Raw genomic sequence first — 19,153 nt, 5'->3', positions numbered from 1 at the left:
ATTTATTTACAAGAGTGATTCATCATTCTATGTATTTTATATTTAATCTTCTTCCATATTTATTATCAAAATTATCTTTTACGTGGATGTAGACAAATAATCACATCACCCATTTTAAGATATTAGGAGATTACATTTTTTTCTCTTTATATATACAACCAATATAAATACATATAAGTGTAATTATAATTTTAATTTTGCCAACATTGAATATTATAAAATTCAATTACAATATGAATGATTATATAATGTATAAATTTTTACTAACCATATGATTAACACTAAGGTATAGCATACAAGTTAGATTAATTATATAGTAGAATTATTCATATAGTTAATTTAATTTACACTAGCATTATTTATATAGTTAATTTAATTTATACGATTAATTACTTATATTGTCAATTTAATTTATAATATTCAATGAAAACAAAAGTTAAAGTTATAAGTAATTACACTTTATATTTGTCTACAACTTTTTTGTATATAGATGACGTGATATTATTATTCTCTATTTATTTATATGCAAGATGACTTTGATAATGATTATGAAAAAGATTGAATACATAAATATATAGAAAAATGAAACACTTTTGTATATAGATATATTATGTGCTTGTATATACTTATGTATTTGTTATACATGGAATGTGGAGAAATTTTTTATATAAATTAATAATATGTTGTTATATTTAGAGAGTTTCCGTTATATATATAATATATCTAGTTGAAAGCGTGCTATATATATTTTCACTTGTTAAATAATGACATATCAAATAGGATTGCCACATTGATATTCCTTGAGTAGGGAATTTTTCTCATGGATAAGTGGAGCCATGTATATTGGTTCGCATATCTTATTTTTAGGTATGGCGAATATCATATTTATGCCACAATGTTTTTTTTTTGGTTAAATCCATTGTCCATTTATAGATGCAGAGTTCTCGCATCGCTTGATGCAGACGACTTTCTTTAACTTATTTTGAGACGTCATCGCAACAAAAATAGTTTGTGAAATACATACAATAGCATAAGTATGGATTTTAGTTCATTGAAATTTATATTTCATTAGTATAAATTTGTATATTGTGTTCGCGCGAGACCTAAAATATATTCAAATTAGTGACACATAATCAAATAATCAATATAATAAACTCTTATCAGATTAGTGCTACAAATGTAATAGTAGTACTATTTGTTTATGTCTTCTTAAAAAAATTATTTTATTTTATATTTAAATTGAATGTCGAACTTGACTAAAATGTACAATAGAAACATATTGATTAGTCAAACTTTACGAATTGACTTTATTATTTGCACTTAGTGCCAATGCTTGGCACGGTTAGTAATTAGTATTCCAAGACTCTCACCAATCATCTATGTCATGAAAATTAAAAGTGAAAAATATTATTTTGTGCGCATTATAAGGAAATCATTAAAGACATGTTCTCTCTTATTTCATTATCATTAAAGACATGTTCTCTCTTATTTCATTCTCAATTTAGTGAGAAATATAAATGAATTTCAAATAGCAGACTGTTGGCCAAGTAAGATATGCCATTTCGTGCTCTCGTGATCTCATCACTTCGAAATTTTGAGCCTAAAATTTGGGTAATTATATGAAATAATATTCAGCTTTTATACCACTTATTACTCGTGCCATGCCATCTCGTTAGTGCAAGCTCTCGCCACTTAAAAAATTTGAGCCGAAAATTTGGCTAATTACAAAAGGGCAAAAACATGAATTCAATATCCATCTTTTATTCCATTTAATTAGCAAGAATTAAACATGTGGACTCTACGTATTTTTTCTACATAATATTGCCTCAATAAATAGAAGAGGCAAATTCAAATCACATACAAGTAAGCACCACATTAGAATGTTGTTGATTAATACTGATAAACTTGATCATCCCTGTTGAAGGCAGGACAAGCAGTGGTGATATGAGGAATGGTGTAGGGTCCTTGAAGCAAACCTAGCGCTATGAGTCGGTAAGCTGCTTCCGTCAAGTGTATGCCATCCCAACTAACATATGAAGCCGGATCATCACATGATCTCGCCGGAGGAATGCCGCACTTCCCCGTTCCGTTGTAGTTGTACGGTCCTCCCCCTCCACAGCAAGCACTTAGAATAATATCCTTTGAAAATCCTGCACTCACAACTCAACTAATCAAATCCAATCTAACTACTCTAGATAAATAAACATTAGATTAATGGTTTCGAAAATGCACCGTATTCTGCTGGTGAGAGATAGAAGCGCATTGCTGCATTGTAATAATCCGCGTAGATCAGGACCGCGTGAGGATAAAGCTCTCGAATGCGGCTTAGTTCCTCCTGGAGGAGCTGGTTGTGGTAGATGGTGAAGTCGTTGAGCCAATTGAGGCATCCTGTTTTGGGGTCATAGTCTTGGGCAATGCTACTATCCTTATATGTTGCTAAACAAAATGGAAAGCAGCCTATTGGTAGATTCCCAGGGACCATCAACGTCTCAGCACCAAGCTTAATCAGTTCCTGCATTTGATTGCATCGGAAAATAAGTTAGTAATTTGCAAGCAATATATAATGACTACACAAAGTGGACAATATAATACTCCCTCTTACCCATGCTATTTTTACTTTACTTTTTCTCCATTTTAACTACTCCTACTATTTATTACTTCCTCGCTTTTCTTTTCACACGTGATTTAAGAAAAAATATGTTAAGTGAATGAAAAATAAAGTAGGAAATGAAAAAGATAGAGAGATAAAGAGAGAATAAAGTAAGTGAAAATAAATGTGTTGACTTTTACTAAAAATGAAAATGACTCAACGGCTATAGAACGTGGTAAGGATCACCTACTCCACTAATCCTAATCCATTTCTACTCCACACTAACAACAAAATAAAATGGACCTACCATCACTTATTAAAATTGCTCATGTTTATAAGATTATTTTATTTTGTTGTGAGTGTAGAGTATGGATGGATTAGGATTAGTGGAGTAGGTGATCCTTACCGGATGGAACGTACCAAAATAGCAAAATGACTACACTGCTATTGAGGGAGTATCATTTTCCCAATACGACAGCGAAAAAAAATGTCATTACTATAGAACAGAGGAAGTATCATTTTTCTAAAACAACCACAAAAAAAGAAATGCCTCAAAAAACATTGGAAAGAGGGAGTGTTAATGTGGAGTTCGTATTACTTCAATGGTGGAGCCGATGTAGTGAATCACTAGTTGAACAAGCGGTTGCATCTCCTCGAAAGTCGACCCTTGCATGATCGGATGGTTGTAATCGTTTCCGCCGATCTCTCCCATCAGAACCAGAGACTTTTGCAGAAACTTTCTCCCATCTTACATCAGTGATAAATCAGAAAACCAAGTGAAATTCTTGTAATTAGATACTGATTAGGATTGGGGTGAGATATTTAATAATACCTGGAATTGTGGCTAAAAATTGTTTGAGCCAATCAATTTGAGTTCCAAGAGACACATTGGTAAAAGTATTTGGGAATCCAATATTCCTCAAAAAGTCAAAATCAAGAGCTGTAGCTCCGATAACCGCAAAATTGACTCCTTTGCTGAAGCTCCGATCTCTTCCAGTAATGTACGGCTGCACCAACGGCAGCCCCAACCTTTGAGCTGGCCGGCCGGAATGTTGAGATCTATTCAACTACTTTTAAAAACACAACAAAATTATGTGTATATAATAGCATACCGATGAAGTCGATGACGAGACGGCCGTCGGAGCATCGTCCGGTGGGGCGGTGGAAGAAAGTCCGGCCGTAAGGCGGCAGAGCATAGCTCGGCGTATGGCTGTCGGATTCGAAGAGCATTGGATAGTTGCCGGTATCGGCAAGCGAATCGCCGAAGCTGACGATGGATTCATAGCATCCAGCCGCGGATTGGCTGCTAGTTGACCGGATTAGTGCGATGATTATGGTTGCAAGTGCAAGAAACATTTTGGGGAGCCGGAGGTAGGTAAGGGGATTCTAGTCTCTACTCATATATGCTTATGTGCAAATTCCCAAATCGAGTGTAGCATATTTTCACTTTCCACATAAAGAGTGTTTATTGACGACACGTAGGAGTACTAGAGATGACCAAGGTTTTCGGTTCCGGCGGTTAACAGCGGAACCGTAATCGCCGGTTCCGGTTCCGAACTGGAACCGTTACTGTTTCTAGAACCGGAACCCCGGGCCAGACGGTTTTAAACCGGAACCGTGAAAAACCGTCAGAAAATCATGAAATCTAGCCGGAAACCGCGAAAAACCGCCGGAAACCGGCAGTTCGGAACCGTGAAAAATTGTAAAAAACCGCTGAAAAATCGACGATTCCGAACCGAAACTGTAACCGTCAGTTTTGGAACCGAAACCGTCAAACACCCTCGTGGTTCGGTCCCGGTTCGACAATTTCAGAAACCGGAACCGTCGGTTCATGAACCGTGGGCATCTCTAAGGAGTACTATATGTACTTGAAAATGACAAAGTGTATCATATATTTATGGAGTATAAAAATCATCATTATTACGAATATGTAAATGTTAGTACGTAGTACTTCCTTCGTCCCAATAAATATGAAACGCATGTTAGTAGAGATGATGTTGTTTTCAATTTGGGAAACGTTTCATTTTTATTGGAAACAATCCAAAAAAAACGTTTCATTTTTAATATTAGTAAAGATGATGTTATTTCCATTTTGGGAAACGTTTTATTTTTATTGGAACAATTCAAAAAGAAAACGTTTCATTTTTAATGGAACAGAGAGAATATCTTACAAACACGAATATTTTTATATGGTTTTGATTTTAAAAGACTAATATGAAAAGTTATTGGTGTTGACACGTCATTTATGCTTTTTTGTCTACTTATTTGCAGTCTTCTTCTAACAAAACACTGAAAATGAAAATATAATTAAATCATTTAATTTTTGTGCAACAAATATTATTTATATTAATACAATTTCAAACAAATTTACTTAATTTGGTGCAAGACAATAGACAGATTGTTCTTGTCGTTAAATTAATGTGCACGCCTACAAGAAAACATTACACATCTCAAGTAACTATACTACTCCATGTCACTTCTAAAACATTCTCTAGCATAAAAAAGGTCTCCACTAAGGTGTTTTTTCTAACAAAAGAAAACAATAAATTTCGTCAAAAGAGTATCAGAGTGCCAACATAACCAAATGACTAGTTAAGGATTTCGTTGTATCTCACATTCTTAATCACTAATATACATATTATGAATTGAATATAATAAAATTATATCATGTTTAATAAGTGTTGATTTTACGATATATATATATATATATAGAGGATTGTGATCAAGGTAGAACCATTCTTAAACGTAGAACCATTCTTAAACGTAGAACAAATGCCAAACGGAGGTCGTTAGATCTTTTAATCCAATCGTGTTGATTTGCACAACAACTTCCCATTACAACCAAAACTATTATTAATGGGTGAATGCAAAGAAGTGAAAAAATAAAGCATGCATGGACTCTTCTTCGTTTCATTCATTCTTCCATCAACATGTGAGTTTTTTCACATGTTGAGTCCGGAATGTCGTGAAAACATAGTCTAATATGTATGATTTTTAATCTTGACCGTCATTTTTTCCTCATCCAATGAATAAAATATGTAGAGTTCTAGGTTCTACACTTAAGAATGGTTCTGTCTTTAACGCAACCATATATATATATATATATATATATATATATATATATATATATATATATATATATATATTATATCATGTTTAATAAGTGTTGATTTTAAGAAATATATATGCATAGAGGATTGTGATCAATTGAGATTTTTGGGTCTAACTAAGAACTAAAATACATTATCAGTCACTTATTTTTATTAATTGAATGGTCCAGAATTTGACACTAAAATTTATTTTAGCATTAATTAATTATGAAAGAGTATAATGGTAATTTTAATTGAAAACAAATCCAATTGAAAACAAGGAGCAGCAACTTCTCCCCTCCCATTCGTCGTCGCCGTCAAATCCGCCGGAGCCGTCAGCCCCTTGCCGGCGCCGCCCCGACGCCGTTGATTACTGCCTCGATTACTCATAGCCGCCCTAACTTTTCTCACTTTCCCCATTTCCTCCGTCAATTTCAATTCAAAACAGAACCATAAAAATAAGCGATTCCCCAAGTTAATTCGAGTTCTCAATTCAGTTGTCGAAAAGTTATTGCTCGAATAAATCAAATTAATAGTCAGTTTTGTATATTTAGTCTTCATGGCTGACAGCTCGAAGAAATGCGAAGCTGAAGTGAAGCCCGAAACTGAAGAAAGTACAGCCGCCGAGGCACAGAAGTTATCTCCGGTGAAAGAGGCTGCCGGTGGCGGCGGCGGATGGGGCGGATGGGGATTTTCTCTTTCGTATCTCTCGGACCTTCAGAAAGCTGCCGCTGAGGCCGCTGAAGAGATCTCTCGCAATGTATGTGTTTTTGCGTTCGGAACCAATAGTTTCTTTCAGGATTTTCTCTTCTCTGAGTTATACTGGCACTTGTTCTGGTTAGGTTTGTGCTTTGCTTGCTTATATTTGAAATATAGATCATGGATAATGGTTCTGATTTAGTTGAAAGTGTAGTTTGTGTGAGATTGGTTTTTGCAAGCTTAATTCTTGATTCGTTTATAGAATTGAAAGTTTTAGGGTTTGGATTATCAATTGTGTTGGATGTGAGCTAGATTAGGGAATCAAGCTTAATTATAATGCACTCTAGGTGTTTGGTGATATTCCCCAGTTAGGAATTAGTTGCTAAGAGTTAGATTCAAGATTTAGCCAACGCCCATATAATGTCAACTACATATATAATCCATGTCAACTACATATACAATTCATGTCAACTACACACATATAATGTCAATTATGTGTACAATCCGTGTCAACTACATATACAATTCATGTCAACTACACACATGTAATGTCAACTATATATACAATTCATGTCAACTATACGCATATAATGTCAACTATGTGTACAATCCATGTCAATTATATATAAAATCCATGTCAACTACATACATATAATGTCAACTACATATATCTACATATATTATATGTAAAACGTTGTTGACATAAATAATATAGGTCGTTGACATGAAAATATTTATTGTTGACATTAATTATTTGTAAAATGTTGTTGTTGACATAATAGTTGACATAAATAACGTTTGATGTTGACATCGTAGTTGACATAATGTCTATGTAGTTGACATCGAGCGAAAATGACAATTACGCCCTCTAGTTGACATAATGTCTCCGTAGTTGACATCACGCGAAACTTGTGAATGAGTGACTGAAAATGCATCTTAGTCCTCAATTAGGCCAAATAAATAAAAAAAAAGTTTGATACTTCGAGTATATATGATTATCATTTCACTTAACATTAACTTTAAAAACATCAATAGCTTAAGTATTAGTCCAGAATGCAGTATTCCCAAATAAGTCTTTCTTCATTATAAAAACGACACGCACTTAAAGAAAATAACTAGTACTCCTCCTACTACAAAAGAGCAACGCAAATTCAGAGCAAGCAGATTTTAATTTTGTCCATTGCATCACTTATTGAGGATTGGGAGGTCGACTATTAGCAGCAGAGACACGAGATCCCCATTCCAGCAATTCTTTGCTTGTGTCATCCTTGTGAACAAACACTTCAATGAAACACAGCGACTCCTTGTGCGTCTCTGTCGCCGTTGCTATCGCTTCCATCAACTCATCCTCCGTTTTCACCTGCTCCCAACAACATATTAGACACACAACTACTCTAATCCACAATGAATCACGCAATGTATGTGTGATTACCTTTGCAGTCCAGCATTTGCCTTCTCCATTGTGAATAGCATCCACAAGGCCTGTGTAGTCCCAGTTCTTGATCACATTGTACGGCCCATCGTGTATCTCGACTTCAATAGTGTATCCTCCATTGTTGATTAGGAATATGATGCTCTTCTGCCCACATCTTATCATGGTGGATATGTCCTGAGCCGTCACCTGTGGTGGCACAATAGTTTAGTTAATTATCTTTTCTACTCATTCATGGTTCAAAAACATAGCACTTCACCTGGAAACTTCCATCGCCTATGCAGGCAATGACGCGCTTATCGTTAGCAGCCTGCGCATAGCCAAGAGTTGCACCGACTGACCACCCGATTGATCCATACTGCATCTGAAACTCGTACCCACAATTCTCCGGGAGACGAAGCTTCTGACAGTTGAACCATGAATCCCCTGTCTCTGATATCACTGCACTATTGCCACTCAGCATTTCCTGTTATGCAATTCAATGATTGATGTCAAGGATTGCTTGCTACTTCAACTAATTAGTAGTGTTAATGTTTATTAATATTACCTGTATGTGCTTGAAGAGGATGTTAACCCTCAATGGCTCATCCTTGTCGCGCCTCAAAGCAATGCCGGGAGGGACATATATCCTGCGGTAATTCTCCATAGCCGTGGTGTTTCTCTTCAGCCTCTTGGCCAATGCGGTCAGGAAATCAGTCATGAAAACCCAACCAAAGGAAGGGCCGTTGCCTATGGTCACACGGTTGGGCTGCACGATCACGGATTTCTCCTTATTGATCAACAGAGAGTAGCCAACTGAGCTGTAGTCGTTGAAGATAGGGCCGAGGAAGATGTATGCATCAGCCGATTCCACAATCTCGCCACAGAAGGTGGTGCTCACCGCTCCCCAGTAGGTGCCTATGAAGTGCGGATGACTCTCCGGGACGAGTCCCTTGCCCGAGGGCATCACGGCTATTGGATAGCCACAAGCATCTGCGAGTTCAACAAAAGCCTTTTGCGCCTTTGAAAACCTTAGCTTTGGACCTCCTATTATCACTGGCTTCACTGCTTTATTCAGAAAATCAGCCGTTGCTTCCACTGCTGCTTCAAGACCAAGATGATTGCTAACCCTGTCCAAATCAACAGGCATGAGATTGCTGTTGTTACAGAACAAATCAAGAAAATTTTAATTAAATAAAATGAGACAAGACTTACTTTGGAGCAAGAAAAAATGGGACAGGCTCTCTGGCAAAAGTAGGATGAGGAATGGCAGGCAAATTGCAGCTTATGCTTATATAAACAGGCTTACTCTCTTTCAAAGCAGTCGAAATGGCGGTATCAATCAACTCATGGGCATCATCAAGGTTATTAACCACCGCCTGAAAACAAGTGACGGTCTGAAAACAGCGCAGCTCCTGGCTGAAATCCGGCAGGCCGATGGTGTGATGCAGGATCCGATTGGTTCCGTAATCGTTGGAGTTGGGGCCGCCGACGATGCAGATGACAGGCAAGTTCTCGCTGTAGGCCCCGGCGATGGCGTTGAGCACGCTGAGGCCGCCCACGGTGAAGGTGACGGCGCAGGCGCCGACTCCCTTTGCCCGGGCATGGCCGTCGGCGGCGTACCCGGCGTTCAGCTCGTTGCAGCAGCCGATCAGGTTGAGGCCGGGCTCGTCTATGAGGTGGTCGAGGAGGGTGAGGTTGAAGTCGCCCGGGACGGAGAAGACGTCCGTCGCGCCTATCTGGACCAGCCGCCGCGCCAGGTGCCGGCCTAGAGTCCCGGATGACGGGGCGGTGGGGCAAATCGCGTTGCTGGAATTCATTTTTGATCTGTTTGTGATTGGTTTGGAGGTAGAAAGGTAGCAGAGTTGAGGGGTGGATTTATAGGGGAAGCTTTGATGGAAGTGAATAAACACTGTGGGTAGTGTGTGAGGAGAAGATGCAATGTGGAATTTAGTGTTGACGGTATTGTTTGTCGCCAAGTAGGCGACGTTGGAAATATTTATGTTTGTTTACAACTTATTGGGTGAATAATGTTGCTTTATGGGTTATAAAAAATGGAAAATAGTGGTGGGTTAGCAAAGCATCTCCGAAAACAGGAGGCGTTACTTTTTTGGTATCCAAATACTATCAACTGCTGCTTATGCCATTCCGAGGTTATGTCTCTAAATTTCTGCTACATACTACTAATATCTTTATTTTTTATCTTTATCTTAAAAAGGAGATGGTATTAATGGCGTGGAGAACCTCCTCTGGTATCGTATTTGTTAAATAATTTCTTCTTAACCAAATGCATATACAACTAGCAAGTAGTAAGTGGGTGGGTGGGGTCGCCACAAAATATTGTACAATTGCAAAAAGACAAGTTTAGGCCCAATGGGCTTTTATATATACCAAAATAGTGGACTGGGAAAACAGAAGAAGATTTTTGAAAACTTTTCATGATTGGCCTACTCATACTGTTCATCTCGACTAATAATATATTGGCATGGTGAAAACTTTTCAAACGCCAAATTCGTGCAAGCATGGAATATTAACTGAAATGAGTAGTGTTCAGACTTCAGGTAATGGTCTATATTCTACCCCTTTTTTTAACTTATAAGTAATTTATATATTTAAATATATTTATCGATAAAAATATTAATTAGATTTTATCATTCACTAATTTTTTATATTTTTTATATTTGTATACTCCCTTCGTCCCACATGAATATGCACTCTTTCCTTTTTAGTTCGTCCCACATGAATATGCACTTTCTAATTTTGGAAAGTCTTTTATCACTAATAAGGTGAGACTCATTCCCCACTAACAATACTTTAATTACTTTTTCTCTCTATCTCTCTCTTACTTTACCAATTTTACATTAAAACTCGTGTCAAACCCAAAGTGCATATTCTGTGGGGACGGATGGAGTACTCCATAAGATAAAATGTTTAATATATTTTGTGATATATTGAGTTTATTTTATCATTTATTAAATTGAATATATTGTGTATTTAATAGTATATGTTTATAACAGGATTACGGTTCGACCAGTGATTTACTCTGTCTGACTAATCGAACTATGAACAAGTAGCTTCGTCGGGTTATTTGTTGGTTCGGGTTTAAAAATATTGATAAGTTTTTAAGAATTTAAGAAGAGGGATAAAATATTGTTGGCTGCTTTAAAGTAAGAAAGAGATAAGGTTGTTGAGTATTTAAAAGTAGCGGATAAAAATAACGTAAGAAAAAAATAAGTTAATGACTTTAAGATAATTTGTGTTTAAAAATATAAGAAAAGTAATAAAGTAAAAAAAGAGAAAGATGATAAAATATTTTATCTATTTTCTAGATAACAAGGATCATCTTGATAGGAACCGGTAAAATAATAAAGAAAATTTGCCGATTTCTTATCAACCCAATTTCGAAACGTGATTTAAAACAGCCCTTGGAAATGCGCAAAGAGCACACGGTCTAGTCTACACATACTAGTATTAAATACAGAACCAACAACCTACACAAAAACCAGCCACCACCGAATTTGTTTTAAATTCACTGCTCTGTTACTCTTCCTAATAAACTTGAATTCTAAATTCGAAACGGCTGAAAAGTGAAAACGTTTCATTGGGAGGGAGAGATCGCATTGGAATTAACAAGAATAGAGAGTGTGATCGGAGAAATGAGGCCCAAGATTTATCTCTTCGGCGACTCAATCACCGAAGGCTCCTTCTCCAACGGCGGATGGGGTGCTTCCCTCGCTAATCACTTCGCTCGCAAGGTAATACTATTATACTTACTACAATTATGCCTATGGCCTGTTTTGACTTTTGACTTTTGACTTTTGAAGGCGGATGTGGTGTTGAGAGGCTACAGCGGTTACAACACCAAATGGGCTCTCAAGGTTATCCATAAAGTGTTTCCGGCGGCCGGCGACGCTCCGCTGGCGGTGACGGTCTTCTTCGGCGCCAATGATGCCGCGCTACCGGACAGAGACAGCGGCTTTCAGCACGTGCCGCTTGATGAGTACAAGCAGAACCTTCTCGCCATTGTTGCTTATTTCAAGGTAACAACAACAATTAAAATAATTCAACTGCACCCCGCACGTGGCCGCCCCACCACCTGCGCGCGCTCACACGTGCGTGCCGATTTGGAATGCGGGTGGGCTCACTGTGACATGAATGTGGTCACTGGTTATTAGTAATTTATTTTAGAAGGTTTTTTTTTTGAGTTGTCTTGTTTCTAAATGGTAAAAAATGGCATCACTCTCTTGTTTTTGTATTACACCCACATTGTTTGGAAAAATAAATAATGGTGGAGTAGTTTATGAAGAATTTTACTCCCCTATTCAACAAATCAAAGTAAAGGAGCAGATATGTTTAGGAGATCATTCCAATTTAATAGTATGAGAAGCATGGCCCTTTCAAAAAAAAGCAATCATTGATTGGACAATGGATGATTTTGCTCTCTCCTAAAGTTACTTAGTGTATGCCTATTAGAAACAGTGGTGGTAATTACTTTGCACATATGTTGGATAATGACACTTCACCTATATTGATGATGTGACAATGACTCATGAACTATCATGCCATATATGAGTTGTATATACTATAAATGTTGAGAAATGTTACTAAAACAAAGTAATAGCTTTTGTGGCACTTATTGCTATCATTATGCATGGAGTTGCCCTGTCATTTTCACTACCTTTAAATTATTGGTTTCTCTTGTTCTTACTCTTTCTTGATTAATCCTCTGACCAATTTGTCACTTGGGAAATGTGGTACTAACTGTTATTGAGATATTTTAACACTGATGTTCAGTACATAAGTTGATGCAAGGTAAGAGCCTTGCTTTTTCAATTCTTATGCTATGCGGTGATTAATGCTGATGATGACTGCAGAAGCAATGGCCGTCCGCTCGCATCATCCTCATCACACCTCCTCCAGTCGATGACAATGCACGTCTCATGTAATACGCTCCTTGCTGAGTAATTCTATTGCATAGATAGGTAGCATTTTGAAAATGCTTGATGTCTATGATTCAATCATTTAACGTATTGCAGGTACCCGTTTGTTGAGAAACCTCTTGGGCTTCCGGAGAGGACAAATGAGGCTGCTTGCCAATACGCCAAACAGTGCCTCGACGTTGCAGCTGAATGCGGGCTCCCAGCTATCCCTCTCTGCGAAAAAATGCAGCAACTTCCTGACTGGAAGTCTCTTTTGAGGTTCTCTTGTCTCATCATATTTTCTCTACCTATAACTGCCACTGTTCCAACCCTGAAAAATATCCATCTTCCGAAATGCAGCGATGGCCTGCACCTCAGTCAGAAAGGCAATAAGTTTGTATTCGAGGAAGTGATTAATCTTCTTGCTAAAGAGCAAATAAGTCTCGAGGCGCTACCAGCAGATCTCCCGCTCATCTCTGAGATCGACCCTAGCGATCCGCTCAAGTCATTTGGGAACTAAATGGAAGAGGATGGATGACCATTTGCTCCAGCTTTCAATTCACTGCATTTTAATAATATATCTCAATACCAAAACTAAACCAAGACCAATATCCTGGATCCAAAATCTTATATATATGTGTTGCTCTTGTCTTCTTCTATTTAAGTTGCTACGTATCACAGGTTCTATGGTGTTGAACGTCAAGAACATTTTTATAATAATCCCTTGATAGCAATACTATTAAACTTTTTCTTACCAATGTACACATGATAACATGAAGAGTGATCAAAATATGACCTTCCTTCACTAAGATCAGCATTGAGATGCATGAGGAAACTGAAACTGCAGCCATCTTTTTAGTTCTTTCGCAAATTTTTGGAAGGAAAAACAGTAACATCAAGTAGAGCTAGAAGATGGTTTAAGTAGCAGGCATACAAAAATGGTAGAAGTATGTATCGAATATATAAATAAATTTTGAGAGAGAAAAAGTTGTTGATTTGGGTCTTGTTGAAGATCCAGGATATATAGAGATGCAGGTCATGTTGTTGGCGCCGGCAGTACATGCAAATGGATATACTTTACACGTGACCAACCCAAAAGGCAATACGACTCAATTACCGTGTGCAACTGAGGGAGTAAGGCGCACCCCCGAATCGCCACAGGCAATATATGCATAGTAGTGCCTTTTCAAAAAGAATGTGCACTTGGTATATTGGATTATTTAGGTAATCTTTTGCATTTTAATGGAGCTCGAAAGTGGTTATCCTTTATAAAAGCTGGTGGGCTAGTGCAGATGGACGCATTTGTAAGTTGGTTTACTTTAATCGCATTCGACAAACCTATTGTTTTCAAGTGGCGGCTCGATTGCCTTATAACCATGACTTAGTTACCTTATTCTTCTACTTATTCTATTTATACAAGGAATAAATTATGAAGTTTGGTCAAATTTTGATTTGTATCATGAACTTTGTAGATATTAAATCAGAAATTTTAATTTTTTTTAATTGTCTCATCTATATGCACAAAATGTCATCTTTTAGCGATCATCAAAATGACATGTTTCATTAAAATAAATATCTTTTCTTTTATATTCTTTGTGCATGGATGAGACAATTGTGAAAAATTGAAATTTTGTGATTTAATATTTGAATTCTAAAGTTCATGGGATAGACCATAATTTGACCAAACTTCGTGATTTAAATGACCGGTATCCCATTTATATAATAAAGGTGTATGGAATTATTAGTCGGTAAACTCAAAATGTGTATAATTATGATGAGATAAATAAATCTTTAAGTAGATTATCCAAAAGGATGTTTTCTTATGGACTTAAGGAAATTCTTTAAAATAATCATATTGCCCCTTTAGCGTCATCCAAGTGGTGAAAATCTCTCTATAGTAGTTTTAGGGGTCGAATTTCAGATATGCCTAAAAAATGAAAACCTTTTTACCTTTTCTTTAGAGACTAGCTCATTTTTTTCCAGCAACTTGGTATGGATACTTAAAATAAGCTGATTTTTTAATTTATTATTGTAATCTCTACATGTCTCTAACAAAAATGAACACCAACTCTAGTCTCCATTTTTGTCACGTTAATTTCCACATAACATGGTTTTAATTAATAAACCTGAATATGAAACTGTGAGCCCTGAGTTCATGTGGAGAAACATTAGCATCCTTCATTGATCACAAGCAAAAGATGCAAGTACATTATTAATAACCACTCTCAAAAAAGATCCCATTACATTCTCAAATTAGCACGATCATTGTAAGCCTGCGGTGGTGGTGCGGATCCGGCCCTCCGGGACTGGATCTCTCAGGCCACTCATGGTTACTCTGGGTCTGGGCCATCTTAAACTGAGCTTCAAATGCGCGTCTGGCCATTGTTAGAGGCTTAACAGGGCGAGCCGCAATCACTGCAGATGAAAATAGGAGCAACAAAGTTATAAGCCACATGGAAAACTTCATGATGGTTTATTTTTCGTAGCAACCTACTGTCTAATTAATGCAAGTGTGATATAGATAAGGTGGTAAGTGAACATATATATAGCATTCATTAATTTGAAGTGAGAGAAAACTGATTCAAAAACCACGATCTTTTGTTTTACATGAAGACGTTGTGTAGTTAGTTCAAGAGCCTCGTTTGCATTTGAGGAAATCAGTTGTGCGGATGATGTGTCCATTAAACTAAACATGCAAAATCCAAAAGCAGCTTTCTGCAAGTCAAATGCAAATATGGTTGGTTGATGACTTGAACAAGCCCAAATTTACAGCAATGCATCAATACAATTTGAGTAGATGCTGATGCAGAAGACAAGAACTGTATAAAGTAAATCATTTGTAAACAAACCAGCAGCGTAATGTATGATGCCAAATCCAGACATCTAACATTCAGACTCAGACTTGAACATATGGAAGTATATTTCATTTGTTAGCATACATAATTAAAATTTTGAGTTAAACATGTTACCGAATCAATTGAAGTTATGTCCACAAAATATAGACTAATTTGATCATTTTTGGTCGTCCACCAAAATTAGACCAATTCTAAATAGGGAACTTTGAAACAAATAATAACCCTACACGTCGTTCGAAATGTGGGCCCCACAATCCACACTACTTCCACTACCTTTTTCCCACAATCTCTCTTACTTTACCAATTGCGCATTAAAACTTGTGTCATTCACAACTTTATCTAGTTTTTGTGCACGGAGGCCGGTGGTAAATAAAAGGGGTAAAGAGTCTATTTTGTCCCATCATTTTGGGCTTTTACCACCTTTTAGGTAATAACCATTTAATTGGAGTATTTTTTTATTAATTGACGTAGGGCTAAAACTACATGTCGATATCCAAATTACACGTTGATTACACAAAATTACACATCGATTACTTAATCGACATGTAATTTGAGTTGTGACGTCGATATTCACTACCATAAATTTTTTACAATACAAATAAAACGTTGGATTTTTTTCTCAATCATAAAGTTTGGATCTGTTCTCAATCATCTCACCGAGTTAAGCAATGTCGTTAATCGAAAAGAAGCATAGTTTCACCGAAAAACAAGAAAATAATTCAAATAGTTTTTCCAGTTAGATTTTTTAATTTATTGGTTGAATTAGAATTGAAGTTTACCCAAAAATTCGCAATCGAAGCGGTAGTGGAGACATTAGATAATTGTGTAATTAGTAATGTGGATGGGTCGTTAGGAAATCTGATCCTTATCTTCACCACACACAACACAACAAAACAATACAACCTCCCAATTGGATTTCCGCCACTCCAAATCCATTCCACCTAACACACTACCTTCAACATGGCTGGGATTATCGGAACTTCCTCCACTGCACCAATCTTTGCCTCCAGGCCCCTTTCTTCTCACTCGTCACCAACTCCCTCTTTCTCCCTCCACCCCTCTTCTGGTACATTTCCTATGCTCCTTCTTTTCAAGTTTATCTTCAATCTTTACAATGTTGAACTCTTCTGCTTCCGATTAAGCTTCAACTTCTCGTTTCTAAAAATTTGAACGATAGTTCAATTAGAAGTTTAATTGGAGTATTTTTTTATTAATTGACGTAGGGCTAAGTTCAGGGAGGAAATTCTATGGAGGAGTCGCACTCCCCTTGAAGAAAGGGCGCTCTCATTTACATCTCTCTATTTCCAATGTTGCCACTTCTCCCGCTCAAGAAGAGGTACTAATTTCCTGCCATTCTATACTTTGTTTCCATCTTGCTTCAAACAGTGTGTCCCCCCCCCCCCCCCCCCCCCCCCCCAAAAAAAATGAATGTTATTGAGTTTAACGGCAATCATTGATTCTCATTTTTGGTAATTGTGGATAAGAAATGTCATAATACTGTCAAATCATATGTTCCTCATTTCGTTTAATTGGCTATCAGAATATAGATAGAATCTATTGCATAAGTGAAAAACTACATTATGGGTATGATCAGGTTCAGAAGCTAACTTCTTCGAAGGAGAACCAGAGGCCAGTTTATCCATTTGCAGCTATAGTTGGGCAGGATGAGATGAAACTGTGCCTCTTGTTGAATGTGATTGATCCCAAGATAGGAGGGGTGATGATCATGGGTGATAGGGGGACTGGGAAGTCTACCACTGTTAGATCTTTAGTCGATTTACTCCCCGAAATCAGAGTAGTCTATGGGGATCCATTTAACTCGGATCCAGAGGATGCTGAAGTGCAGGGGCCGGAAGTACGTGACAAAGTCATGAAAGGTGAACAGCTCCCTGTTGTTTCCACCAAAATCAATATGGTTGATCTACCTTTGGGTGCCACAGAAGATAGAGTTTGTGGTACAATCGACATTGAGAAAGCTCTTACCGAAGGTGTGAAGGCGTTCGAGCCTGGCCTCCTGGCAAAAGCCAACAGAGGGATTCTGTATGTGGATGAGGTTAATCTTTTGGATGATCATTTAGTGGATGTTCTACTGGACTCTGCTGCCTCGGGTTGGAACACTGTCGAGAGAGAAGGAATCTCAATTTCGCACCCAGCCAGGTTCATACTCATTGGATCTGGAAATCCGGAAGAGGGAGAACTGAGGCCGCAGCTTCTTGACCGTTTTGGGATGCATGCCCAAGTTGGAACAGTGAGGGATGCGGAGCTCAGGGTCAAGATAGTCGAGGAGAGAGCACGATTTGACAAGAATCCTAAAGAATTCCGGGAGTCCTACATCGCAGAGCAAGAGAAACTCCAGCAGCAAATTGACTCAGCCAGGAGTGCCCTTTCCTCCGTTACAATAGATCATGATCTTCGAGTAAAAATCTCCAAGGTCTGCGCTGAGCTCCATGTGGATGGATTGAGAGGTGATATAGTTTCGAATAGGGCAGCAAAAGCATTGGCTGCTCTCAAAGGAAGAGATAAAGTTACAGCAGAGGATATTGCCACTGTCATTCCCAACTGCTTAAGACACCGACTTAGAAAGGATCCTCTAGAGTCAATCGACTCAGGCGTACTCGTGATTGAGAAATTCTACGAAGTTTTTGGCTGATGGAGGTAAATTTTCTTCTGATTTTTCAGTGCAAGGTTTATCTTTGGTATGAAGGTTTGTGTACTTGGCTATTCAATTTTGGAGCTGCAAAACAAACAGATAAAGCTCTAAGCATTTTGTATTGTATTTCTGAAACTTTGAGTTGATGTTGATAGACAAGTATAATCCAAGAATATATTTGGTAGAATGAAGTTAATAGGTTAGAATTTGTTCAAATCTTCGTCTTAATTTGTTCAAGTCTTCAACATCACTCGTCTTCAACATCACTCCTCTGCTCCTCTCTGCCTCCCTTTTCACCTCTGTATTTCCTTCGGTGAGTAAAGCGTATCCCTATAAATATGTCTTTCCTTAGGCCATCTCCAACCATTTAAACTAAATCTAAATTCATTTTTCCAGTTTTGTCACATTAAACAGTATATATATACAGGGCGGACGCATAAAAAATTGGCTATAGGGGCTGGGCTTCACTATATATATACCCCCTCCGTCCCATATAATTAAGTTATTTATGTTTGACACGACAGAGGTAGAAAAAGATTGTCAATAATGAATATGGACTATTTCTATGGAATATACCAAAAAAATGACCTATTTCTACGGGACAAAGTGAGTATATATATATGTAAATATTATACAATGCAAAAATCGCAATCCTAACAACTATAAAAAATGCATATATATTTACATGGATGTGATCTTATGATAACCTCATATTTATGGTGATAACCTAATAACCCTCATTTTATGGACAAAAAGTATCATTTTATAGAACAGAATATCATTTTATGGATTAAAAGTATCATTTTATGCATGCTGGAAAATATCATTTTATCGTGTATAAATATCATTTAATATCCATCAGATTTTTTTTACTTAGCAGTAGTAGCACTATTTTTTTAAGATTTCCACTTTTCCTCTTTCCTCCCACTGCTGCACGTTT

At 37.3% G+C, this 19,153-nt stretch overlaps 4 protein-coding genes across 4 annotated transcripts; 2 read left to right on the top strand and 2 right to left on the bottom strand.

Annotated features, from left to right (window-relative positions):
• Window positions 1-1,741: 1,741 nt before the first annotated feature.
• On the bottom strand, window positions 1,742-4,020 carry LOC121811033 (GDSL esterase/lipase At1g28590-like). Its single transcript, XM_042211786.1, has 5 exons — window positions 3,703-4,020; window positions 3,423-3,626; window positions 3,189-3,337; window positions 2,233-2,512; window positions 1,742-2,150 (listed from the first exon to the last, which is right to left on the bottom strand). Exons 1-5 carry the CDS (start codon window positions 3,944-3,946, stop codon window positions 1,891-1,893), a joined length of 1,137 nt encoding a protein of 378 aa, XP_042067720.1. The 5' UTR covers window positions 3,947-4,020; the 3' UTR covers window positions 1,742-1,890.
• A 3,419-nt stretch (window positions 4,021-7,439) lies between these two features.
• Window positions 7,440-9,794, bottom strand: LOC121741764 (pyruvate decarboxylase 1-like). The gene is made up of 5 exons (XM_042134649.1): window positions 9,005-9,794; window positions 8,358-8,919; window positions 8,070-8,276; window positions 7,811-7,999; window positions 7,440-7,738 (listed from the first exon to the last, which is right to left on the bottom strand). Exons 1-5 carry the CDS (start codon window positions 9,607-9,609, stop codon window positions 7,568-7,570), a joined length of 1,734 nt encoding a protein of 577 aa, XP_041990583.1. The 5' UTR covers window positions 9,610-9,794; the 3' UTR covers window positions 7,440-7,567.
• A 1,420-nt stretch (window positions 9,795-11,214) lies between these two features.
• On the top strand, window positions 11,215-13,462 carry LOC121742315 (GDSL esterase/lipase At5g45920-like). The gene is made up of 5 exons (XM_042135423.1): window positions 11,215-11,544; window positions 11,614-11,829; window positions 12,664-12,731; window positions 12,826-12,987; window positions 13,069-13,462. Exons 1-5 carry the CDS (start codon window positions 11,446-11,448, stop codon window positions 13,226-13,228), a joined length of 705 nt encoding a protein of 234 aa, XP_041991357.1. The 5' UTR covers window positions 11,215-11,445; the 3' UTR covers window positions 13,229-13,462.
• A 2,964-nt stretch (window positions 13,463-16,426) lies between these two features.
• On the top strand, window positions 16,427-18,429 carry LOC121742014 (magnesium-chelatase subunit ChlI, chloroplastic-like). Its single transcript, XM_042135023.1, has 3 exons — window positions 16,427-16,629; window positions 16,787-16,899; window positions 17,158-18,429. The coding sequence occupies exons 1-3, from the start codon at window positions 16,524-16,526 to the stop codon at window positions 18,211-18,213; spliced, it is 1,275 nt and encodes a 424-aa protein (XP_041990957.1). The 5' UTR covers window positions 16,427-16,523; the 3' UTR covers window positions 18,214-18,429.
• Window positions 18,430-19,153: the final 724 nt, after the last annotated feature.

Source organism: Salvia splendens, chromosome 7, assembly GCF_004379255.2.
Source record: "Salvia splendens isolate huo1 chromosome 7, SspV2, whole genome shotgun sequence".
NCBI lineage: Eukaryota > Viridiplantae > Streptophyta > Magnoliopsida > Lamiales > Lamiaceae > Salvia > Salvia splendens.
This window is presented reverse-complemented; position numbering and strand designations above follow the sequence as displayed.